At 42.6% G+C, this 26,537-nt stretch overlaps 2 protein-coding genes across 2 annotated transcripts; one reads left to right on the top strand and one right to left on the bottom strand.

Annotated features, from left to right (window-relative positions):
• Positions 1 to 4,023: 4,023 nt before the first annotated feature.
• Positions 4,024 to 4,992, top strand: LOC116221400 (odorant receptor 131-2-like). Its single transcript, XM_031571296.1, has one exon. The coding sequence runs from the start codon at positions 4,024 to 4,026 to the stop codon at positions 4,990 to 4,992; it is 969 nt and encodes a 322-aa protein (XP_031427156.1).
• Positions 4,993 to 22,010: 17,018 nt separating this feature from the next.
• LOC116221399 (odorant receptor 131-2-like) lies at positions 22,011 to 22,979 on the bottom strand. Its single transcript, XM_031571294.1, has one exon. It carries the CDS (start codon positions 22,977 to 22,979, stop codon positions 22,011 to 22,013), a length of 969 nt encoding a protein of 322 aa, XP_031427154.1.
• Between the last annotated feature and the right edge of the window lie 3,558 nt (positions 22,980 to 26,537).

Here is a 26,537-nt window from a genome sequence, read left to right as displayed (position 1 = left end):
TCCAAGCAGTTTGGAGGGAAATGAAGATCCATTATTCCGTTCGAATCCTCCAGGCCTCAGGCCACACAGCTCTCCTCACACACACACACACACACATCTCTCCTCACAGGCTTGTCTGGATAAAGAGGGAGCTTCTGCTTGCCTTCATGTGTAGGCCTTTGTCTCTTCATCTGGCTACGTTACTATGACAACACCATACTCACACACTGCATGCATAATGGGCCGGTATGCACTGGATATAAAATGCTGAACGAGACTTAAAGTGAGGACTGAAAAAGTTAATTTAAGAAAAAAAAAACTACAACTGAAACATACTCCTACAAAAACCAACATCTTTTGTTCCCTTTCATTACGGCAAAGACCAGAAGATGAAAGAGTGAAGTGGTCAATCTCGTATCTTTATGTACTACATGACCTAGAGGAACTCGAAGGGTCAGAGCCCTACATACTGATAATCTGACCTTTGAGTTTCTTAATGGTATTCTGGATCAACATTATTCAGAAAATCTCCTGTTTTTATGAACATCTTCACATTTAACAAATATAATAACGGACGGGGGGGGGGGAGCAGTGTGTGTCTGTGTGTGGCCATCTTTACACAGCACACAGCGTCAAAACCCCACTCCCGCTCACAGGAAGCATCTCAATCAAACTACACTAATGCTTCTCAATCAGGGAGCCTGTGCCGCAGGTATGTTAGTCTTAGTTTAGTCCAGTCAGTGCCTTCTCTTGGATAGCTTATTTACATTTAGTCATTTAGCAGACGCTTTTATCCAAAGCGACTTACAAGGATGTATACACATTTTTACATTTACACTGATGGCACACTGCACATCAGGAGCAATTAGGGGTTCAGTGTCTTGCTCAAGACTCTTCGACAGGGAATTGAACTAACAACCTTCTGATTACTAAACGACTTCTCTACCTCCTGTACCACTGTCGCCCCAGCTTATTCACTATTTTCTTAGAGAGAATATTTTCTTGGATATGTTATTTGCCTGGAAAGATTATATTTATTTCCAGGAAATTTTTTCCATCTTGACCTCTGATCCTCTCCTGTTCACTCAGCGCAGATTATTGAACTGAACCAGGTGCCATATGTTAACGAAAGTGAAAAGAATTGACCTTCCCCATGAATCGGTTCTGCTCCAAAATCAAATGGGTTCTTCCTCGGCCCGTGCTTCACCCCTCCAACAAATCGGCCCTTGTAGTTTTTGCGTAATTCTGCTGACCAACAGACAAACAGATGGCAGGAGAACATAACTTCCTTGGCAGAGGTAACAATGGCCCAATATTTGTTCACAGGTTCATAGGTACACTGTATGAAGGGGATGTTAAGGCAGAGATGCTGGATGTATTGTATGTAGGGGGTGTTGAGTTGGGGATGCTATCGTAAAGATACCTATTAACGCCCCAGCTATTAAAAAAGTGACAAACAGTTAAAAACATTTATAGATCGAAAAATCTTTAATCAATCAATCTTAAATATTTCAGTAGCGGTGGGTGTCTAGATTAGGACTGGTAACTTGTTTGGATTTCAACTGAAGCGTGTTTTCAGTTTTTTTCCGTTGTGTAGACCGACACGCAAAATTAGCTGATACAAGAGGTGGAACTCATTAACAACCTTTCTGTATATATGTCCAGTGTTGTGCACGTTCACACCTCTCATGAACTAGTTCAAAGTTCAGTTCATACAAGTAAACATGAATCGTTCATAGTTCACCATTTAAATTCTGAACTAGTTCATAGTTCAGTTCATTTTCATTTTGGAAATGGTGGATCGGATGTGGGCCTACTCGCTGAGTCTGCGTCTCTGTCTTCGCTTTCACTTGCCATTTTTATATTGACACCGAGAGCTGTTGCCTTGGAATACGTTGCTTGTTTGGTATACATGTGTGTGCGATGATTCATGGGTAATGTAGGGCGAAGTCGAGTTAGTTGGTTTAGGTATCGCAGAAATTATACGGGTACTGTTATAGAGGGGGTTTGGGAAATGTGTAATCACTGAGGGTCATCCGATTAGAATGGAAAAGAATGGAGATTCTTCACTCTTTGTATTGCATTAACAACAATGAATGGGATAAATTGTAGGTGGGTGTATGTTTGTGTGTGTGTGTGTGTGTGTGTGTGAAAGTAAAGTACAAACAGAAAATAAACAGGCCCTGTAGTAGCCTACCATTTAAATAATGAGTTATACAGGGAACTAAAGGTAATAATTTAACCTCTTCAGCAATGACATGCTACTGGCTTAATCTCAGATCAACAAGGGCATGTACACTAAATGAAAGACCGCTTAAAAGTTAGCATAGGTAAACCCTGTAACACTCGTATTTGTACATTAGCAGCTTATGCTAAGCGAGTTCACGAACAGTGCATCATGCTAGATTAATTAAGTGACAGTGCTCGTAACAATTATGAGAAAGCTAAACTATAACAAACACATAATGACAAGGTAGGCTACAAAGTCAAACTCACGTGTACATGGACGCACACAACTTCAACAAAGTGCAACGTTCAATTATGTGAAAATGTGCCCGAAGTTAACTGCTACTCTATCTAAATATGGCGTGAAGCGATATCAAAACATTGCACCGTTAGAAGTGGAGTCCAACGCAATTACCAAATATGGTCATTTACCGAAACATGGTCTGTCTGGGCAATTTAACAAACAATTACTATGGCCAACGACAGGTACTGAGCAACTACATGGTACAAGCATTCGATTTAGACAGCGTCTTTCCTCAGTAGAAGGAACACATTCCGTAATGTTTTAGCTAGACCTCAGATAATATGAACGCGTTCACCGTTCAAATTCATTATTTGTCATGAAGTTGCGTTCAGTTCATCGTTCTCATAAAAATGAATGTGTTCAATGAACGCGTTCATGCACAACACTGTATATGTCTATGGAAAGCTCTATAAACCTCACAAATTCTTGTCGCGAAATCGAATTCGTTCAGTTCGTTAAATGAGGGTTTGTACACACAGAAATAAATTGCTGTCTAGTACACTAAATAACGCTGTACAACAGCAATTTTTTGCACACATACAAGTTAAATACCCCTTTTGGGTAGGAGCGTATGGTGTTTAAAATCCGTTATCCTGGTTGATACAGAAAATCAATGTACCCGCGTGAGGCTGTTAATAGGTCTCGGGCGTCAATGAGTGGTGTGTGTGTGTGTGTGTGTGTGTGTGTGTGTGTGTGTGTGTGTGTGTGTGTGTGCATGTGTGTGTGTCTGTCTGTGTATGTGTATGTGTATGTGTGTGACATGGGTTGCGTCGCCTCCGTTCCTCTTCTTAAAAGAGGGCTCAGCGGGTCTGATCACAGCAGTGGCATCATAGCAGCGGACCCCGCAGCACGTGCACAGCATCACACTCCACACTTAGCACAAATCTCATTTCACTTCTTATTCTTCTTTTTCGCATTAATTACTCTGATTACAACTTCAACAATATTGCATTCATTTAAATTAGATGATGTTTTGTCAAACTTTGAGAATGGGCTTGCAAGTTTAACTGTTGTTCTTTGTAAATGTGTGTTTTGTAAATGTGTGTATGTAAATCGTTTTTTTTCTGTTAGGAGTGATGTTTGCAGGAGTGCAGAGAATGTTTGCTCACTGTGCTTCTATGTCATTGCATTAGTAATAATAATAATAATATAATAATTAATTTAATTTGTAATGCACTCTTCATTCAGAAGAATCTCAGAGTGCCAACATATTAGAAACTAACTATAATAATACAATAAAATAAAAATTAGTTAACATAAGCGTAATTGAAATTTTTTAACATTTTAACATAATATTTAACACAAGGCCAGAAATGCCTATATGAATATATGAATAGTGTCCCCGTGCACCTCTCCTGCGGGCGCTAGTGTTCTCCGTCAGTGTTCCGTCAGTGTTCTCCGTCATTGCATTAGTGTCTCGTGGGCGCTACTGTGAGCTCACATCACAACTCTCAGAGGGCGCTCTTTTCTCTTTTAGTTCAGTGAAGAGTTCTGTTCTCTTTCTCTGTGATGTCATGGCTCTGAATGAGTCTGGGCAGGAGGACGTTCTGATCGCTCACCAGCAGATGTTCCAGGTCCAGTTGACCGCTGAGGGACCGCTGACCAAACTCCTGGTGGCCGTCTTCATGTCGGCCCTCTTCATCTCCGTCAACAGCATCATGTTCGTCACACTGCGGAGCAAGGCTGTGTTCAGAGACACCCCCCGCTACGTGCTCTTCGCTCACATGCTCTGCAACGACTCCATCCAGCTGCTGTTCTCCTCACTGATGTACATCATTTCCTTGTGTTATGTTCAGGTGGCCAAAGCCGTGTGCTCCATTTTAATCCTAGTCACTGCCTCCACGTCACGAAACGCTCCCATAAATCTAGCTGTGATGTCCCTGGAGCGTTACGTGGCCATTTGCTTTCCTCTGCGCCACGGTGAGATTGCCACCAAGAGGAGAACAGGTGCAGCCATCTCTGTCATTTGGTTCTTTGGGGCGGTGAATCCTATCATCGACATTCTCTACACCTCGGCCACCGACCCCACATTCTTCGGCGAGCGCATGTTCTGCACACGGGAGAGAATATTCACCGCGCCATGGCAACGGGAGCTGTTTGAGGGCCTCAATGCCTTCTACTTTGTCGCCGTGACGCTGATCATTGTCTTCACCTACATCAGTGTGATGGTTGCAGCTCGATCTGCCTCCAGTAATAAAGAATCGGCAAAGAAAGCCCACAGCACTCTCTTGCTGCACCTCATCCAGCTGGGCCTGTGCCTTAACACACTGGTGTTCGGCAGCATAGAGAGGCTTCTGGCCATGACCAGCAGCAGTCGTCTGTTCATGGACCTGCGCTACGTCAACTTTCTCCTTGTTCTCATTCTGCCTCGGTGCCTGAGCCCCCTGATCTACGGCCTGAGGGATGATACCGTGCGGCCCTTGTTCTTGTTTTATTTACAGTGTAGCACGCACAGAGTCAAGCCTAATGTCAATATGCACTGACTAACATTCTAAGGCTAGTATTTAATGCTTTATTTCACATAAAAGCTATAAATTCGCTGATAGTAGATAAAAGAAAGCTTGCAGTGGTGGCCAGGATGGGAAACAGTGAACAGGTTTTCATGTCAGACATGGTTGATGCACGTAAGCCACCACATTTTTTTTCCTTCTTTCTTTTGTTTAAATGTTATTTTTATACTTGTACTCTGTTTTGCTAGTCTCTAACCTCTGACAATAGAAAAACAAATCAAATGTGATAAGATCAAAGTGATATGCTTTTGTGTTGCTTAGGGAGCCTATTGGAACAACTGGCCAGGGACCACAGGTGAAAATGTGCCTTTTTGTCTAACTCTGGCATATTTACTGTTATGTTCATTAATGTGCGATGTCCTTGGTCAAAAAATAAAATAAATAAGATGCTAAGCACATCCACATGGAATAAACTGTTCTGTGTAGTGATATTTCAGATGCTTATAATATTTCTAATTAGAGTGTCATAGTAGTCAATTCTTTGATAGAATAGAATAAAAAACTATAAAATACAATTATGCAATCATTATAATGAGCAATCACTAAATATGAATCTAAACAACATAATATCTTAATCTGAGTCTAAATTACAATGTGGAAAATGGCACTAACACAGATGTAGAACATAACGTAACGTGTTTACCTCCGTTTATAAGCGTTCAAACATTGTTTTCTCATTATATTGTTGTATTTGTCAACTTGTGTCTGTAATCGTAACACAACATTCAAATACACTTCACCTGCAATGTTGTCACTTTTTAAAACTTCTTATCTATACAGGCGTATTTGTGCCAAGTGTGAGCAAATGCCTAAAGAGCCTGAGCATGAATGCTGCAGGGAGATGCCACAGGTAAAATTATTTGTGAATGACATGGTAATTATGCAGTCATCTTGTTTTATATTCCATGATACTTACACTTTCAATATTCAAGGTAACAAGAAGACTACTGCAGCTTCCAAACCAACCAACGTGCATCATCCGGGACTTTTAGCTGTGTGATTGAATGTGTTCTCACTACAGAATGCATTCAACATCTATAGAGCAGACTATGGGCCTTATGTCTAAGGGGAATATAGCAGTAAGTTGTTTTGTTTTTTATGCATGAGTCATCAGTGATTTCTGCAATACAAATATAACTGGGGAAGAAAATACAATAAATTAATCTTCCCTCTGTCTTACTTTGCTTACTGCTCATCTTGCATGTGTCAACTGTTAACATGTTACATACCAAAACTGTTTCTATAGACTTGCTTCAAAGAATGCCACAGAGCTTTTTAAACATAGTTATTAAATGTACTGGCTAGTACATGGGTAATAAATACAAAAAAGACCAATTATAATAAAAACATTGATTACAAAATCACACTTTGTGCCATCAGTAGCCATACTGTTAACAAAGGAAGACTCAATAGATGCGTATCACCATTTATTCTCTAAATACAATGTAAACTTTGCTCAGACGTTACAGGTATTTGGTGTACAGAAGCTTTGTTAGCTGGTCTTGGGGCTTTCTGGGACGGAGAATCTGGGTGGTCCTGCTCCAGATGCTGCTTTGGAGGATCTGTCTGACAGGCCACATGATGTAGCCTAGGACACTGTTCAGATGTTCTTCCTTAACCACAAGAGCAGCAATGTTATTCATGTTTTTTCCTGAATGTAATAAAAGGAAAATACTCCATTGTAGGTACACCTGGAATGGTCCATTGTGTTTGACTTCAGTAACTTGTCTATGGGTTCCCCCGGAAACTACGTCAGGCTTTACCTATCATAAAGTGTAACCTGACGCAATATTAGCCACGCCCCCTTTAGCTTGAACAAAAGCAACGTCTTCCCAGATGTGACCCTCTCTCTCTGTCGGCGCCCACCTGGCCAGGACCTCTTCTCTCTCCCTCCCAGCCTCGCCCGAGGAGCAACTTTGACCTCTCCTCCCCTCCAGCACCGCCTGGAGAACACCGTCAACCGGTGAAGAACTACTCTCTTTGTTCTCACTTCTTACGGCCGACACACGCCTAAGATCTCTCAGTCAACGAACTGCTCAGTGAGATGAAGTAAGTTTAGCGAAAGCAGCTAACATTAGACCTGCTAGCTAAATTGCAGAGGAAAGCAGCTAACCATAGACCTGCTAGCTAACTCTACCCAACGGGAACAAAAGGCAAACTGCAACGAACGAACGGTCAAATCCTCCGACCTAAACTGCAGTGAAACAGACATCACAGCAAGGACAACTTTCTCCAGCTACGGACAGCATCATCTCTTCTCTGCCTCATCCACGTCGGGCCAGCACGACCCTTTTCATAAAGGACTGGTAACTCTGACATTAACTGGGCATTTAGCTATCCTAGCTATTCACAACCTGGCTAAGCATAAGACTGTTTACATGCCATTGTTCATGTGTTTCATATGTTTTGTTTACTGAACGTAACTGTTTATATATATGTTCATTGTTAGCTGGTAGTTGGCTTCACCACACCATCTAAGGGTTATCGTTAGGATTGCTTCTCAGACACATCGGGTCTTGCATGCATCACTAACCATTTCCCTCTTTTCTAACATGGCATCTTAATCGCGCACGATTACATACACATTGGCCTTCACATAGCCACACACGCGAAGAGAATACTCGAACTTCGCGCTGCATATAGACTCGCCCTTGTTCACATCACATGTATGTTCGCGTACGTGCACACACATGCACGCGGAACTACGGTGATCAAACAAAGGAACATTCTTTCGGGCGCGCTCCTAACAGCGCAACCCCGAGCTCACAAGCTCACACACATATCCCCTATTCCTTCAAATCATTGGTTAGTTACATTTAGCTAGATTACATATTGTGTGTTATTTTCTTATCATTGTGTAAATAAATACTTTGATTATATACGCTGGTTTATTTAATGTTGCACAAGGGTGGACGTTGCCAACCTCTTCTATTCAGAATTCTAATGACCTTCAACTATACTATTAGTAAGGTAACTTTGGTTGTAGTTATTAATTTAATTATTAATCAGAGTTCCAAATTGATAGTATAATATATTTTATGAGACTGATATATTTAACGAGACTGATGTGTGGATTATCTTTACTTTGACCACCGTGGAGGACCCTACACTTTGTGTGGCGCCCCCTAGGTGTTCAACTTAATTGATCTGCCTTTGTGTTGAATGGTTGATTCCTGTTCAATCGGGTGAGATTACCAACATATTGTTGCTGTTGCAAGGACAGCACCAGTGTGTCTTGGTGGCCCTCGCAAAGACGGTATCACAATTTCCACACAATTGCACCCACATTCACCCGGCTCCTGCTCACAGGGTAAGTTACCTACATAGTCTGGTACTCCCATGTGAGGCTGGTACCAATTTCACTTACACCATACTGTAAATAAAATGTCATCTCACTGACCATTATCCTTGCACTGCAATGCATGAAACATGAACTAAAAGCCAATACATCTCTAGCATTTGAAGAAATGTTGTATTCCATTACACCTAATATCAGTTTCACAACACAGAAAAGTAGGCACAATAACATTGGCATACTACCAACCCGGCATTTTTCTCATAAATCATTATGAAATAATCATACAGTGAACAGTATTTTTAACTTGTGCTGTACTATACACAAAACCCTCAAATGCCCCAGTGACAAACTGTTTTGGTAACTGCAGGTGAGTCTAAGCTGCTTATCAAGTCGTTTATGAATGATGCCTTTTTAGTGCGAGAATTCTCTAACCTTAACAACAGGAATCATACATTTTAGCGATACATTATTATTAGTGCTGTCAGTTTAACGCGTTATTAACGGCGTTAACACAAACCCATTTTAACGCCGTTAATTTTTTTATCGCGAGATTAACGCGAATATTTTTTATTTTTTTTAGATTAACGTTCTTTTTGGCTTCGCAAACTGTGTAGTATGCTAACGTTACGGTTTGAGTGAATGGTGAGCACGATACGGCGAAATGGATGATATAAAGCTTCTGAATGGAAAGTTTACTTTTAAAAGTTGTGTTGTGCAAAATAAGCGAGCTTCACTGTTGTCTGAAAATGTCAACAGGCAGCTGGCTGAAAGCAAAGACGTAGTAGGCTTACCTTTTATTGGTAACCTAAATGTTACGGTTCATTGTTTCTGAAATAAGAGGCCTGACTGCTATGTTCCCAGCAAACTTGAAAAAAAGAAAATATTAAGCCATCATTTAACTGCACTATAGGCTGAGTCCTTGTTTACCTGAAATGTGCACTTTATAATTTTATTTTGTACCGCCCTGTTTGGCAATGTTGGTTTTCAATAAAATAAAACATTTGCATAAAGCAAGCCAATCCACTTTTCCATGTTGATAAGGGCATTAAAATAAAACTAAAATGATAAAAATTTGCGATTAATCGCGATTAATTTTGAGTTAACTATGACATAAATGCGATTAATCGCGATTAAATATTTTAATCGTTTGACAGCACTAATTATTATCCGTTGGTTATCAACTACTATTATTAGCTATGATACTCTGTTGAGCAATCTACAGCGCTAATAGCTAGCGAGCTGTTTACGGCCACAACCCACACAAAGTTCTAAATGCCCGTGATATGTTGTGCTGTTGGATGTGACAACAGACGCCAAAGAAACCTAGATGTACAATTGATACAATCGTGAATAATTGCTGTCTTCTCTCTGCAGCTAAACTCTCCTGAGCCAGCTAGAGTGCTAATAGCTAGCGAGCTGTATAGCTCTTTTCTATGGGCTTTAGCTACAACTCATTAGCCCATATTGGCACTCTTGCTTGCTCAGGCTTAGTTTTGATAAGACACAGCACTTATTCACGATTGTATCAATTAACCACCACTAAAATAACACGGTTCATACATCGCTGTTTGAATTAGTCCCCCTACAACATGCTAACGTCGTTAACCACCACACTGAATGGGCAAGTAACAGAATTATTAAAAAAAATACTTACATTTCCCTCGCCTGAAGTTCATTCAGGGACATTGCCTTCAAATATGAATTCAATCCATTTCGCTCGTGTCTTCTGAGGCTGGAACGTGACGTAGAGATCTGTGCAGCCCACCACAGCGCGTCTTGAGTACTTAGTTTGCTTCATGCTGCTAGCTAGCTAGCTATTCAAAGTATATCCGAGCGTTGCAATAATGGCTTGCGCTCTGGCAAATATGTAATGAGTGTGGGGGGGGGGGGGGGGGGGTGGGCCAAGGCCATGTAGGGAACCTCCCAATGTGTTGTGACAGGCCAACACACGGGAATCTCATTCACAGACTCAATCATGACGTTTCTGACCTAGAGGAACCATAACAAAGATCGCCAATGGTTTTTTTCCCAGCGTTTTTGGGTTGGTAGACATGCCAGATACCCAAATGAACGTGTAGAAGCACTAAAAAAGTGGAATTTTCATAATATGGCACCTTTAAGCACTGCATTAGCATTTTTCTTTCAATGAAGTTCCACTTAAATGTTGTACCTGCTGAGAAATGACTAAACACCTTGGATACTAAACTGACTGGTAAAACACCATCATTAAAATGTTCCCAAAGTCCAGCCATTATAAAGGATATTGATGAATATCTCTTTGAATCCCCTATGGCTAACGCAGGCTCGCGGTCATTTTCAGCAGGTCGCGTGGTTGCAAACTGCTCACAGTGCTGAAATGTGTGCTCAGAAAAAAAAAGAATTGCTCAGTGCTGAAAAAAATTAGAGGGAACATTGCCCATGACTAGTGTCATGTACCATACTGTTACATCTGGTTCCTGCTTAAGGAACCGAGGTTACGTAAGTAACCGAGACGTTACTTAAAAAACATTTTTGAACTTCACGAGAGAAAATACGAAAGTCTGTGCAGGTTTTCAGGAGCTTATTCCTTATTCTATAATGGCTTTGGATGGGCAGATTGTGCAGTGGAGGGGCCTCATTTAGGAAGGCTACAATCGGCCCTTAAAGCAGACCTTGAAACTCAAGCAGCACTGGAGGAGGGGAAGAGGAGTCAAAGTCAAAGTAGCTTTATTGTCAATTACTTTGCATGTCAAGACATACAAAGGAATCGATAAAACATTTCCCACTCTCCCACGGTGAAACATATAAAGTGCACAGGCAATACAACAGATAAGACAAGACATGTCCTACATATTGATATATAGATATACATATTGATATAAACATAGAGATACACGTACAGCAGCATAAGTTTTCTTTACAATGAGGTTATGGTAGTGCAAAAAAGGCAATTAGGTAATGGCAGCATAAAAAAAATTTTTTATTGTCTTCAGGCAGTCTAGAGAACCACCCGTCTAGAATATTTACAGTGTAACGCAAAAGGGTAAAAAACCTGGCTAACGATAGGCCTATATCCATCCACCATTTCTTGTAAAAAAAATACTTCAAAAAGAAATTAGCCTTAGTCAAAGTTCTGAATGACCTACTAATCGCATCTGATCATGGGTTCATTCCAATATTGGTTCTTCTAGACCTGTTATGTAGGACAAGGTGTTAATATCCCTTTCTGCATACTCAAGACTCTGTGGATTGGTCGAATGATTGATGGCATCCTATGGGTTATCAAGTGGGCGGCCTCTTTCTTCGATGTTTCGCTGATTGACCCACGACACCTCCAGAGGGTTCAGCAGTGAGATCCGGCGTCCCAGGCTCACTCCCTAGATGCCATCACTCATCCGACAGCCCAGGCGGAGTCCTTCCTCTTTATCCACAGCCACTGACTTCCCTTTTCAGCAGCCCTGGAAAGGTCTTAGACTGCCTGCCTGTGGGCCTTCCCCCGCACTCCCATCTCTCGAAGAAGCCTGGATGTTGAGGTGGCTACAAATCCTCTGCAGCCTACTTCAACTGGGCAGACCTTAGCTTTCCAGCCTCGTTGTTGTGCGTCTGCTGCAAGGTCCTTAGTGCTGCTTTCAACACCATAGATCATAATATTTTGCTAAAGAGTGTTGGCATCAAAGGCTGTCCTGGCTTAGGTCTTACCTTTCTGACCGTTTTCACTTTGTTCATGTCCATAATGAACCACCCAATCACACCAGAGTAAATAATGGTGTCCTTGAGCTTCACTGACTGCACCAGACCCCTTGCATCAGGTTTTGTCTCCAGCACTCTTCCTAATGGCCAGGACCCTCAAGGAGCAGTGGGGTCAACGACCAGGACGATGTCTCTGACACTCAGGTTCCTCTTTAGTGAAGTCCATTTCTGCCTATCCTGCAGCAGCAGAAGATATTCTTTAGTCCACCTTTGCCAGAAAAGATCGGCCATGTACTGGACCTGTTTCCAGCGACGTCTGGCTGTAACGTTTTCAGGTAAAGACAAAATAGGAACCCAAAAGCACGACAGACACAGAATGTAGTATTGCGTTATTTTACTTCGTTATACCACAACAGAGTCAAACCCTGGACATCAGCCCAGTGTTTCAATAATACAACAAGGGAGCAGGCAGAGTAATCCGAATCCGAGGGACAGGCAGGCAGGGTCAAAACCAGGAGATCAGTCCGTTCAGCAAACCATCCGACAAGGAGCAGGCAGAGTAATCCGTAATCGATGGACAGGCAGGCAGGGTCAAAACCGGGAGATCAGACAATACAGCAGACAAATCCGATGAGGGGCAGGCAGGGTATACGGAATCCGAGATACAGTCCAAGGTCTAAACACAGGGTAATCAGGTTTATGGTAAACATACAATCGCGGGAAAGCTTGGCAAAACACACAAGACAATCTGGCGAAGAACAAATGATAGTGGACAGGTATAAATACACAGAACCTAATGCGGAGATGAGCTGCAGGTGCAGAGATGGGCGGAGAGTAATAAGTGAGCGAGATGAGGAGATTGCCGGGCATGTGGGCGTGGCCGGATCTGAAATGACAGGAGATGATGATAAGACATGAACACAACCCAGATGAAAACAAACTAGAAATCCGGGGAATTCGTGACACTGGCATAGATTTCATAGACTTCAAGAAAATTCCAGGGGGTAGGATTGGCTTGGCTTTCAATAGCAGGATGTGATTTGGGGTCAGTGGCTCTAGGTCATGTGGGTCTGAGGACACTGTGCAGAGAGGATGATTGTTCAGGATTGCCTCCACCTCGCAAAACAGCGTTTGGAGGCCTTTATCATCGATGGACTGTTGATGGAGAGTAGAGTTCAGCACCTGGCGGACAGATCTTATGAGCCTGTCCCAGGCTCCGCCATGGTGTGATGCTGATGGTGGATTGAAACTCCATTCGATTCCATCTGGAAGCAGGGCATCTTGGATTTTCCTCTCGTTCAGTGACATCAGGGCCTTCTTGAGCTCTCCGTGTGCACCCACCAGGTTCGTTTCAATATCAGACCTGATGTGCTTCACCTGGCCCCTCCTGCAGACAAATCTCCTCAAAGCATGAATGCATGAGTCTGTGTCAAGTGTAAAAGCAATTTCCAAATTAATAATTCTACTAGACATGCATGTAAAAAGAACTCCATACCTTTTGATGGCAGTTCTCCCTCGTTTCACTTCAAACGGGCCAAAGTAGTCCAATTGGTAAATGGAGGGAGGTCAGGTAGGATTCTTTCTAACGGCAAATCCGCCATCTTCTGTTCACTTGCCTTGCCCCTCGAACGTCGACACATGACACATTTTGAGAGCACCTTCCTGGCAACTGAGTCGCCTTTTACAATCCAGTACTATTTCCGGAGCTCCGATAGCATGTGGTTTCTGCCATTGTGGCCACAGCGTTCATGGATGTGTCTTAAGAGCAGTATTGAGATGTGCAAGTCTTTGGGCAAGATGCAGGGGTGTTTGGTTTCCTCAGGCATTGCAGATTTGTGCAGTCGGCCACCTACTCTAAGAATGCCCTCGTCTAGGACAGGATGAAGCCTGCAGATCTTACTGCCCTTGTGCACTCTAGGTGGGGTCATCTCCAGTGTTGCAATTTCAGCACTGAATGCTTGTCCTTGGGTGTATGTGACGACTGACCTTTCTGCCTCTGCCAGATCTTCAACAGTGAGGAGCTGTCCACCTAGGTAGGTCCTGAAATCTTTTTCCTGCTTGAGCGGGTGCTGATTTGAGATGAGGGCTGCTGCTTTCCTCTTTTCACAATCAGCATCAACGTCTTTTTCAGTCTGAAATACCATACCACTGCTTTAAGTAGTCTCCTCCAGTCAGATAAGAACTTAATAAGCTGGTCTGTGGGTGTCACAGGGTTCACTACAGCTGCCAATACAGTAGCACTTTTCCTGACCATTTTTAAATTGCTATTACTAGAAAAGTATTTAAGCTAGTTCCTTCAAACTTTCTAGGCTTAAAATATGATACCACTACTTTCCAATGGTGTGGCTTGGGTATATCATAGTATTCGGGGTGCTTGTGTAACAGATACGAGATATCCATATATTGTTTTTCTCTTTATCTGTAATACTAATTTCCTATACGTGTAGTCACTAGCCAATCAGCAGGTTGGAATACAGGTGAGACTAAACAGGAAGTAGTCAGAGACTGGTGAACGTGGAGAACGTGAGCGCAGACTGCAGAATTAGAAGAGTGAACCACAAAGTTTAATACACAATATAGTTTTAAGTTAGCGACACAAAGTGATTGCCTTTTTGCCTTTAGAGTGTGTAGCCGTTAAGACGTTAGCGAGGCGCAGTGCACCGGCCAGAGGAAGAAGTTAGAATTGCGTTGGTTGGTGTTCGCTGTCCTTTGATCCTTGCCGCGGCTGAGGTCGACAGTTCCCTGCCATCCAGAGACTGCTCCAGAGCTCCAGCGACCGAGTGCAAACTAAAGGGAAGGTTTGAGGTGAAGTAACCTGACTTTGTGTTTAACAGCAAGCTATAGTGGAGAGAAACCATTATGTTACTCGCGAATGCTACGGAGAGAGATAACTGCCTGGGCTGAAACTTTTGTTAATTGATTTGTCGCTTTGTTACATGCTAGGACCAGGACATTTTTGGCTAGCCTATTTGATTTGATACTTTGCCGTTTTTGTCTGAGCGTCTGAGCGAGTCAAGAATTGAGTATTTTGCTCTGGACTGAATCATAGGACTGTTAAAGGACACTTCCACTTGGAACCTAATATTTTTCTGATTGTATGGACTGAAACCATTTTCTGTTTAAAACAACTATTGGTGAGAGGACACTTGCCAGTGACATTTATTGTCTATGTATTAGTGACTGCTGTTCATTTGTTGTGAAGCTACATTGTTTAAATTCTATATAAGTTATTTTCAATATATTGCAACTGTGGATGAAAGGGGTTAATTCAAGTTTATTTAGATTAATATGATAAATCCTATCTGAGCGCTCAGGTTTAGTATGTTGGCCAACATTAGTGGTAACATGTTTGAATTACTACTGTGAAGGGTGAACTGTAGGGTGATTTTGAGTAACCAGCAATATTTCCATGTACTTTGTATTTGTTTTAATATTTCAATTGATTTAGTAAAATAAATAACCACTCATTTTCAACTGTTTAACTATTGCTTATACTGTGAAGTTCTTGATCTTCTCTGAAGTAGGGGCGTCTCATCTTCTGCCAGTAGAGTATGGTAGTTAGGGGAAATACAGGGTAAGTTGCACATACAGACACTTATGCTTGTATTCTGTCCTTTAGGTCATCACCGTGACATGTACAAATCCTAAACTGTTATATTCGTTTCACTTAGGGCAGGTTAGGCTTGAGACTAGTAGGCCTGGGGGTTAGGGACTCCGATCCTTTTATCTCCAGCCTTTCAGGGAAGAGTTAATTACCCCTACTAAGCGGACGTAGGTCCCGTTCGCTACACTTGAATTTGCTAGAAAATATTACACTATGCTCTGTGGCAGCATCTTTGAAGGCCTGTGGAAAGCTCAATGTTAAAGCTAGAGACTTGATATTATACAAATACCCTCCTATGTATGCTCTTTATATTGTATTAAAAACTGTCCCTATGTGATGAATCGTCTGGAAGATATTAAAGCTTAAAAATGGATGAACACATTTTTTGCAATTTTTGGCATGCTATAGCAAAAAAATTACAGCATTTATCAACATGAAACTAATTGTTTGGGAAAGATTAGATATTTGTTCTTAACATCTAAAAAGTTTGTGATGGTGTTCTGCCTCTTTCTCAAAATATTTTTTTGAAAATATGGGATTTGTACACGCCCATTATTCAATGGCCTCTTAAGCAGACATGCTACTGGCTCAATCTAAGATCAGCAAGGGTATGTAGACTAAATGAAAGACTGCTTAAAAGTTAGCATAGGTAAACCCTGTAACACTCGTACTTGTACTTTAGCAGTTTGTGCTAAGCGAGTTCACAAACAGTGCCATCATGCTAGATTAATTAAGTGACAGTCCTCGTAACAATTATGAACAAGGTACAAAGTCAAACTTACGTATACATGGACGCACACAACTTTGTTGAAGTGCAACGTTGAAATTTGTGAAAATATGCCCGAAGTTAACTGCCACTCCATCTAAATATGCCGTGAAGCGAAATCAAAACACTGTACCATGCGGAGTGGAGTCACATGACTAACTCAATTACCAAATATGGTCATTTACCGGAACATGCTCCGTCTGGGCAACTTAACAAATAACTACTATGGCCTTTTTAACAGTCCGGCAAGGCAAAATGTCTGGCCGATTTTGGAATCCATGCCGGATGCATTTTTTTAGGTCTCGAAAAGAGGACATGTCCGATTAGAATTGTATTTACAATGACTGTTGGGGGGGACAACTTTATGTGAGGGGGACACACGTCCCCCCCGGGATCTCCGCCTATGCCTATATGCCAGCTTCTTTAGCTGTGCTGTCGTTAATCTCAATATGCAAGACGCTTGGGTGAGTTTTCTTGCAAACTTTACATGTGAGTCACTTTTTGCACTCTTTACTAATGTGGCCTGCGGAGAGACATCCAAACCATATGCCCTTGGTCTTTAAGAAACTGATCTTGTCTCTATGCATTTTCTTTGAGAAGTCTTTGCACAAGTCAAATGTGTGCTTTGAGCTACAGAGGGGGCAAGAGGATTCAGGCTTTGTCTCTTTTTGGGCAAGAGCAATACTAGTGGCATAGCTACTGCCAGATGACTTTGAGGGCTGTGACAGAGTAGGGGCTCTAACCTTAGCTCTACTAGTTGACTGGTCTTGAAGGTCACCAAAAACTGGATCAGCTGCTATACAGGCTTGCTTTTCGATAAGAGACAAGATCTAAAATTCTTACCCTACGCTGGTGCAGTTCTTGTAGCTCATAAGCCTTGTTACGCCATTTCTCTTTAAGCTTGAATGGCAACTTGAGGGCAATGCTTCTCATGTTGGATATGGTGTCCAGTTCCTGCATGTAGTCCATTTCCTCCATAGCGTTGCAGCAGCTCCTGAGAAACATGGCATAATCCTGCAGCATTTTGGAATCCTCAGATTTCATTTGAGTCCAGGATAGGACCTTTTCCAAGTATGCACAAGATATCTTGTATTCATTTCCAAAGTTTTCCTTCAGTAACTGCTTTGCTTTCTGATAGCCTCTATCTTGGGACATGTACTCACAACTTTTGACTAGTCTTTGTGCTTGGCCCTTAGCTATTATATTCACAATGAAGTGCTTACTCCTTCAGTCACTTAGGAAGTGACTGTAGCTTTCGACCAGGAGAAGATGTCGTCAGGTGGTGACCAACTTTCATTGGACGTTTCGACCCTGAACCACAATGCCCTCGAGTTGGCGGGCCGGCAGTGATGGCCAGTCACTGCCCATCTTCTCCTGGTCCCCAGCTTCTCTCCTCCCTCCTATTCCAGAGCCAGCAAGAGGCTCTCTCTGCGGCTTCCCCCAACCTACGGACAGCTGTCTTCCTCTCCCTTCCTTTTATTCCCAGAGCTGTGAGTGTATTCCACACAGACTGTAGAATAGCTATGAGATGAGTGTTGGGCAGAGGGATGGCTATGTGATGAGGGGTGTAGCTGTTGTGGCCTTATATCACTACTGACCCTGGGAAGGAAAATAGGCTTGCTGTGTTGCCTATCTGTACCTAAGTTAGGCAGGGGAAATTGAACATTGGCACCTGTCTTAGCACTGCTCCAGCAGTCAGGACTATCATGAAGATGAAGCGAATAGTCTAGCCTTTTCTCCAAGTGTGCTTGTGATGCATCAGATGTGGCTTGAGCTGCTTCAGCACCTAATACAGGCATTTTAACAGAAGGCACAAGGTTAGATACAGCAGTGTTAGATTGCATGGGGTTAGACATATTACTTTCAGCTTCTTTTAGATAGTTGATTTTTACAGTAGCTGCTTTCTGCAATTTCTGCATCCAAGTCCAATGTTTCCTTATGTTTACTTAACATTTCTTCCTGTGCTTCTATTGCATGCTTCTCCTTTAATTTTGAAGCTTTGGCAATTAAAGCTAATCGTTCGGCTTCTGCATTGATACACAATGGTGAAGACGCTCTAGACGCTCTAGATCAGTGGTTATCAAACTTTTTGTCCGGGGACCCCATAAAATCCATTTGCCAAGTCTCGCGACCCCCCACACATTTTGACAGGATATTATAAGTCTAAATTCAGTTTCATCCTGAATGATGAGACTGCTTGCTGAGACAATATTAGATTTCATTATCCACCCCGATGTAGAAAACACCATTTCTGATAGACTATACAGCATGTCAATGCCCAATATGTTGATGCACAGGGCAGCAAGATCATTTCGCGACCCCACTTGGGGTCCCGACCCCTAGTTTGAGAACCACTGCTCTAGATGACCTACTGGACACAACTGATAGCGCATCGGTGTTATCAACGTTTCCATTGGTGTTCGTGTCGGCATCATGTTCCTCATTTCCACATTCAACAGATTCAGCCAGAGGCTCTGGCTCTTCCATTTGCTTCACCTAAGCTAGGGTCATGAGGGTTTTCTATTTGAGAAATCCATTTTTTCACATTTGCAATAAAAGCATTTATCTGCGCTAGGAGACCAGTGTGCCATCAAAACATGAAAAAGAAAGAAAAGAAACAAACGCCCCCTCTCTAGAACGGAGACGGAGCTCTCCTAAATCCCTGCGCCCCCTAATTGCATAGACCCCACTCACACTCTTGCAATACACTGAAACTCCGGACAACTTGCATTGATCCTTAACTAAGGAGCAGATACAAAACATTAAACAAATTTGGATGGAACCCACGTCCGGCAGAAACATTTACTTATAAAAAAAACTAAAAGTATATCCAAGTATGTGTAATTACTGACCCATAACATTATGTACAATAAAACCAAACGTATTAATACAATCAAACAGAGGGCCAGCTATAATACAGCCAATGTGATACACAATACTCTTATCCAATAAAGCTTAGTCTAAGTCGTTTATTATTTTGGATCCGGGCGTGCTAGCGAAGTCTAGCTAGACTCACTCACATAATTGTCCCGTTTAGTCTGAGACCGTTCTGTCTCGATCTTTTGGATGAAGGCCTCTACATCTGATGGAGTAAGAAACGTAAGCAGTTTACCCTTGTGGTAGATTCTCATCTTTGCTGGGAACTGTAATCCAAACTCAATATCCAGATTATGCAGTCGGGTTTTCACGCCATCGAACATTCTCCTCTGCTGCTGGATCTCCGCGGAAAGGTCTGGAAAAAACAATCAAACGATTCTCTTCGAACTGTAGCGATTTCTTCTTGCGAGCAGCCTTCATCACTCGGTCTCTGTCGGTCAGCCAGCAGAATTTCACGAGAATCGCCCGAGGAAAAGGTTTTAGGTTTGGCTTGTTAGCCTTAAAGTTGCTGCTTTTGGAAGCTGCTTCTGCTCCACTTAGTCTTTCAGAGAAGGAGTCTAAGGCTTCTTTGATCTCGTGATTTGAGGTGATAACTTCTTTGAGCTGGGCAGAGAAGTCTTTTCGAAGAGCATGAATAGCTGCTAAAATTCCATCCTCCCTAGCTTGGGTTTCTGGGGCTTCAGCTAGCCCATGAGCTAACTCCAAATCGCCGTCTCTTCTTCTCTTTACCTCTTGAACTGGGTTTACTCGACTTCATTTTGGGTTCTACTGATATCTTGCACTTATATTACTCGACTAAGACTTTTTACAACATCAAATATATATGATATATTTCACCGGAGCACATGGGTTCTGCGACTTCTCACGTCCACGTCATGACCGGAACCCCAGATACATTTCATTTAAGGGGAAAATAGTGCATGTAGCATAAACAGCCATTCAAAATCATTGTACAGACCTAATTGGCCTGCAATCTCACATCCCACAATGTCACCCTGTCCTGACTCTCTATCCTCCTCCTCCTCTGAGATCACACCATCGGTCCATGAAAGGAAATAGAGGAAGAGGAGACAAGGAATTAGACACAGGGAACAATAGATAGAACAAGGAGAGATTTGAGGAAAAGATAGGGTTTGTGGGAGGAGAGGAGAAGAAGAGAGCAGAGTGGAGCAGAAGAAGTGATGAGAGGAGATAATTAGCCGTGGCCGATAGCTCAGATAGAAGTGGAGCATCTGCAGCGGGCTAACGGAGGAAGCTTTATGAAGCTGCTCGCACATTTAGAGGGGAAGCGAAGGTCAGTGGTCCTGACAGCCTTAACAAGATGACAGAATTTATAACGCACCGTGGTTAAGTCGCGCGCTTACCTGCAGAGCTAGCCGTATAATAAGGCCACATGGGGTTTTATCTCTCGCCCCCCCCCCCCCCTTTCTGTGTTTCTATCTAGCTCTTCCACTCTCTCTCTCTGTTCTGTTTGTTTTTCCTTTTTTCCCTATTATTTTATTGTTCTCATGCTTTCTCTGGACTCTCCGATGGCCTTTGATCTTCCCTCTGGTTTCGATAATTTTTTGACAAATCTCACTTTTTTTTTTTTCTGATGATGCTCCCCACCCTCCCCGCACACACAATCACAACCACTTGACATCTTTTGGTGGTGCACTCGCCAAAGATACAAATGCTGGCCCTGTCAGTGCTTGCGAGACAACTTGCCTCAACATTTCAAGTGAGAATTGGACTCTTGGCTCCTTCAAAGCGCCCGCCATATTTATAATTCATGCTAGGGTGTGAGAGAGGTGTCAATGTGTCAGAAGGTAGAAGAAATTTAAAAGAGCGCTTTTTACTGGTCATGAGACGGCATCTTTTTTTCTCCTCCTCCTCCTCCTCCCCTTTCCCCCTCTGATTCCTCTGCTTCTCTGAGCCAAGGAGCCGGAGCTGGTCAAACGTTCAAACGCCTGTCCAGCTCTCATTTCAGGGTAACCACGGTAATCAAAGAGATGTCAGAACCAATGTATTTCCTTCTCATTCTATTCTAGAATGACGGGAGTGGGGAGAAAAGTTTAGCGACCTGTAAAAAAAAAAATACACCACCAAAACCAGAATAATGTCACTTACGTTCCTAGGCTTTTTCTTGGTTTTAAAAATGTAGCCCTTAACTTACTGAACATAAATGTATGTAAGCGTATAATTATCCAAAGAGCCTGATTGTGGACTGGGACTCTGGGCTACTGAGGTCTGTTGGGGACACTATGAGCACAAAGACATTTGATGACCGCTTACACACTGCTCATTTTTAACAGCAGAGAATTCAGCTCTACAGGTTATGACAACAATTGCACAATACCCTGTAGATTATACATCATGATATCTAAGCTGTCAACCAATTATTAATTGTGTGCATGATCTAACCCCCTTTTAACTTCAGCGTTATATTTTTGTAAATTAAATGGCACGAAACGTGAAGCTAGTTCAGTGGTTTATTCACCTGTTATGAGTGACAATAAAACACAGGTTGGGATCGGTACCAGGGCAGCATATGTTTCTCTTTATACACCGAACTGGAGGATGTTTATTCACAAAAAGAAAGCAGATCAAATAAAAGTGCAAGACCCAAACCCCCACACAAACTCATAAGGGTGAACAGTACAATACAATGAAGGTAAATCTGTCTAATTTATGTTGTTGATGTATATGAAACGTTGTCCGTATATGAAAGCTTTAATATGAAGTTTTCATTCTAACAAACCAAAATAGCTGTATGCAATCAGAATGCCATATGCACATCAGTGTGCGGTTACAGAGGGTTTGACCTTTTGGGCTCCACACCTGACATAGTAGAGGAATAAGGGCCGAACAGCATTGTCTCTCAGGCCGTAGATCAGGGGGCTCAGGCACCGAGGCAGAATGAGAACAAAGAGAAAGTTCAGGTAGCGCAGGTCCATGAACAGACGACTGCTGCTGGTCATAGCCAAGGCTCTCTCGATGGTTCCATAAATAAATGTGTTCACACAGAGTACTAACTGAACAAGGTGGAGCAGTATGGTCTTATGAGCCTTCCTGGCAGATTCTTTTTCTGCTGAGGCAGATCGAGCTGCAACCATAACATTAATGTAGGTGAAAATTAAGATGGCTGTTACAGTCACAAAGGAAAACAAATTGAAGCCATCAAACATATCTCTCTGCCATGGAGACAAAATAAACCTCTCTCGAGTACAGAATATGGAATCTTTAAAAGACCCTGGGTCCATTATTACTGCATAAAGAATATCTATCGAAAGATTTATTGAACCAAAGATCCAGATGAGACCAATAGAAACACCTGTTGTTTTTCGGGTCACCATCTCACTGTGCCTCAGTGGAAAACAAATAGCCACATAGCGCTCAAGTGACATCACAGCCAGGTTCAAAGCAGCATTGCGAAATGTTGTCACTGTCACAAGTATAATTAGTGCACAGAGAGCCTTAGGAACCAGTTGTACATTCATAGACAAAACATAGAGCAGTAAGGAGAGAATTAACTGCACACTGTCATTGCAGAGCATGTGGGCAAAGAGGATGTAGCGAGGCAGCTCTCTAAACACAGGCTTACTCATGAGGGTGTGAAACATGATGCAGTTGATGCAGATGAACAGCAGAGACATGAGAATGGCCACAACAAGTTTAGACAGAGGCCCTTCATTCATTTCCACTTTAAACATCTGCTGGTGTACCAGTGGAACACCTTCACTGGACTGATTGATCATGGCCATCATATTCTATACATACTGTACATAGTACTTAGCATTTATGGCGAGTAGTTAAACAGAATATATCTCAGATAGACATGTGTGATAACATTTTGGTGACATACAAGTAAAACAACATTTGTTGAGAGAGAGAGAGTGAGAGAGGTCGAATATATTTCTTATCAATTATTCAATTATGCTTTCCTCCTCTCTGCTCAAATTCTCATACCTTAAAGAGTAGTCCCTATACAGGAGAAGAAACTATCTTATACAGTGATAAATTATGCATAATTTTTGATACAACAGTAGAACAAATCACAGCATTAAAAAAACAAATGTGGCTTAAGATGAAATGCCTTAAGCGACCAGATTAAACACTCTGAAACTGGTGAATATTTCACACAAGAAATCAAATACGCTTCCATTTATAATGCTGAAATGGATGACTGTTCCTGCAACCCTGAGAAGGATAAGAGGAACACACATCATGTGAAGCTCTTGATGAGTGCTACTATGTCCACTCACTTTTATAGGCAGCTTTGTGTCATCATGCCTCATCTTTCTATTCCTGTCTGCATCCCAGAGGTCTTGGTAGTGAAAATGAGCTGGTTGTGGTTCTAAGCTGCATTCTTAGAGATGGTTATGGTTCTAAACTACATTCTTAGAGCTGGTAATGGTTCTAAACTACTTTTTTACAGCTGGTAGTGCTTCTCTTCCTGTCTGCATCCCAGAGGTCTTGGTAGTGAAAATGGTAGTGGCTCTAAACTACATTCTTAGAGCTGGTAGTGGTTCTAAGCTGCATTCTTAGAGCTGGTAGTGGTTCTAAACGACATTCTTAGAGATGCCAGTGCTTCTTAAGTGCACTCTAAGGCCAGATTTACTGACAGAATTGCGCCCACTTCAGGCGTAATTTCTACGCAATATGCGTGTAAAGACATAGAACTGTATTTACAAACGCGGTGCACTTGGGTGAAACCGCAGATTGCACGCTGCTGAAGCGGATAGAGGCAAGTTGCGCTTCCCGTCTTAGGCAGCATTCAGACGTGCACGTTGGAATGCGTTGCGCCAACGGATGGCGGAGGAGGAGACGGGCGCGTGGGGTTCTGTTGATACCAGAGACGTTATAGTGAGATTGACAGGTCAACAAACCAATCACGCCACTAGCAAGCTGTTTACCTTGTGAGTAGTAGCATGCTAACATTAGGTAGGGTGCTCACACACCTCGCAAATCCTATCAGAGGTATTTTTCAGTTACAATAAAGGGGTTTTTACATTGTACAGTGTCTATTTCTCGGTAACTTTTAAAAAATCTAAGCAAAAAAAAGTCAAACAAACAACTTTTAGGTACAAATACGACCATCTACGGAGTTTGGTCGGCAACTTTTTTTTTTGAGATTGCCGCTTTTTAGACGTTAGCATATACGGGATCTGATTGGCTAGCGCCTGTGCTGTCAGTTATGCATGAAAGCCAATTTGATTGGCTGACGTATGCATTGCCTCTCGAGAAGTTGAACATTCTTCAACTCTTCCCGCAAGCAAAGCATGAAACGCAACGCACAGGAACCCAACGGAGCCACAATTCAGTTCGGCAAAGGATGACGTCACCCCATTCAAAGTGAATGGGGATCCGTCAACCCTGACAGATCAACGCATTCCAACGCGTTCGTGTGAACGCTGTGTTATACAAATGCATAAATGGGAGGGTATAAGGGAGGGTGGGTGTTCGCCACAAAGCGAAGATGCGGGGAGATGCGTAAATTGCGCCTAATTATGTGGTATTTACTAACACTGGACTCACAGGTACGCGTTGGAATGCGTTGTGTCAAGGTTGACGGATCCCCATTCACTTTGAATGGGGTGACGTCATCCTTTGCCGAACTGAATTGTGGCTCAGTTGGGTTCCGTTGCGTTTCATGCGTTGCTTGCAGCAAGAGTTGAACAATTTTCAACTTTGAGAGGCAACGCGTGCGTCAGTCAATCAAATTGCCTTTCATGCATAACTGACAGCTCACGTCTAAAGAGCGCGAAGCTCCAAAAAAAAGATGGTGGACCAAACTCCGTAGATGGTCGTATTTGTACCTAAAAGTTGTTTGTTTGACTTTTTTTTGCTTAGATTTATTAAAAGTTACCGAGAAATAGACACTGTACAATGTAAAAACCCCTTTCATGTAACTGAAAAATACCTCTGATAGGATTTGCGAGGTGTCTGAGCCACCTATGTAATGCTAGCATGCTACTACTCACAAGGTAAACAGCTTGCTAGTGGCGTGATAGGTCAACCTGTCAATCTCACTATAACGTCTCCGTTATCAACACAACGCCATGCGCCAGACTCCTCCTTCGCCATCTGTTGGATCAACGCATTCCAACGCAACCGTGTGAATGGCAGCCAACTCACACCCCAGCAGGCCTGATGCACAGACAATACCTTACACACACACACACACACACACACACACACACACACACACACACGCCTGATACAGACACTCTCTTTCACCTTAACCTGCCGGATCAAACAATGTGAGACTCTTTCTCTCCGTTACTGCCACTCACCGAGGGGGAGAACCCACCACCGTGCTTGGAGGAACATCTGACCACACATGCCCACCAGCTAGCCCATTCCCAAGAATAAGTTGGACTCCTTCCACCGGCAACACTGGGCGCATTGCAAGGCACACTTCCCCCTGCACCAAATCTGAAAACAGCTGCAGCCTGTGCACTGGAGCAGACACAATAGAAAATCCCATACCCCGAACTAGTGCAGCCTCGCTAGTATCAGACTCCTCTGAAAAAGGGAGAACTGACGCCAAAATAAATGAACCTAATGCGCCGGATTTTAACAGGCACCTTCTCACTGTCTCTCGTCAAGGAAACGAAACCGGCTGATACAAAAGGCAAATAATCACAAGGAACTTTCTCACACACCTGACGAGAACGTTGATCCGAAACCACCCTTACCACTAGAGCGGCTAATGCAGCCGACTCTACATTCATCGGTTTATTTCGGTTCTTTAGAGCAGGGTTTCCCAACCCATGGGCCGCGGAGCACCATCCAGTGGGCCAAGAAAATATTTCAGTTTTTTTTTTTTTTCAGTTGAGAACAATATTAATTAGGACTGTCAAAGTTAACGCGTTAATCTATGAGATTATTGTGGCCGAGATTAATGCGATAAAATATTTTATTCGCAATTAACGCAACTTTGTTTACTTCCGGTGTCCATTGACACCTGGCACGAAACCACCGTGTGCCTGCAGTCAGTTAAATAGGAGAGACCGAAACGGTAGTTGAAGATGGAGAGAGCAGAGGGATTGTTGGGCGGAAAGTTTCTGTTTTGAGAGTCAAAATGACGGAACAATCGACAAAACTAAAGTTGTATGTAGCATTTGTCAAGATGAATTTAGCTATCACCTTAATGCAAAGCACCCGACAGAAAGCAATCCCAGGTTAGATGGTCGCCAACCCACACTCCACGACTTCTCTAGGAAAATAACTAGACCAGTCATAGATATATATAACATAGTTGAGGACGGTGGGCTGACAGAGGTGATTCGAATTGCTTCAGGGGACAATTCTTACGATTT

This window comes from Clupea harengus, chromosome 8 (assembly GCF_900700415.2).
Source record: "Clupea harengus chromosome 8, Ch_v2.0.2, whole genome shotgun sequence".
Taxonomy (NCBI): domain Eukaryota; kingdom Metazoa; phylum Chordata; class Actinopteri; order Clupeiformes; family Clupeidae; genus Clupea; species Clupea harengus.
The sequence above is the reverse complement of the archived record's forward strand: the minus strand, read 5'-3'. Positions and strand labels throughout refer to the sequence as shown.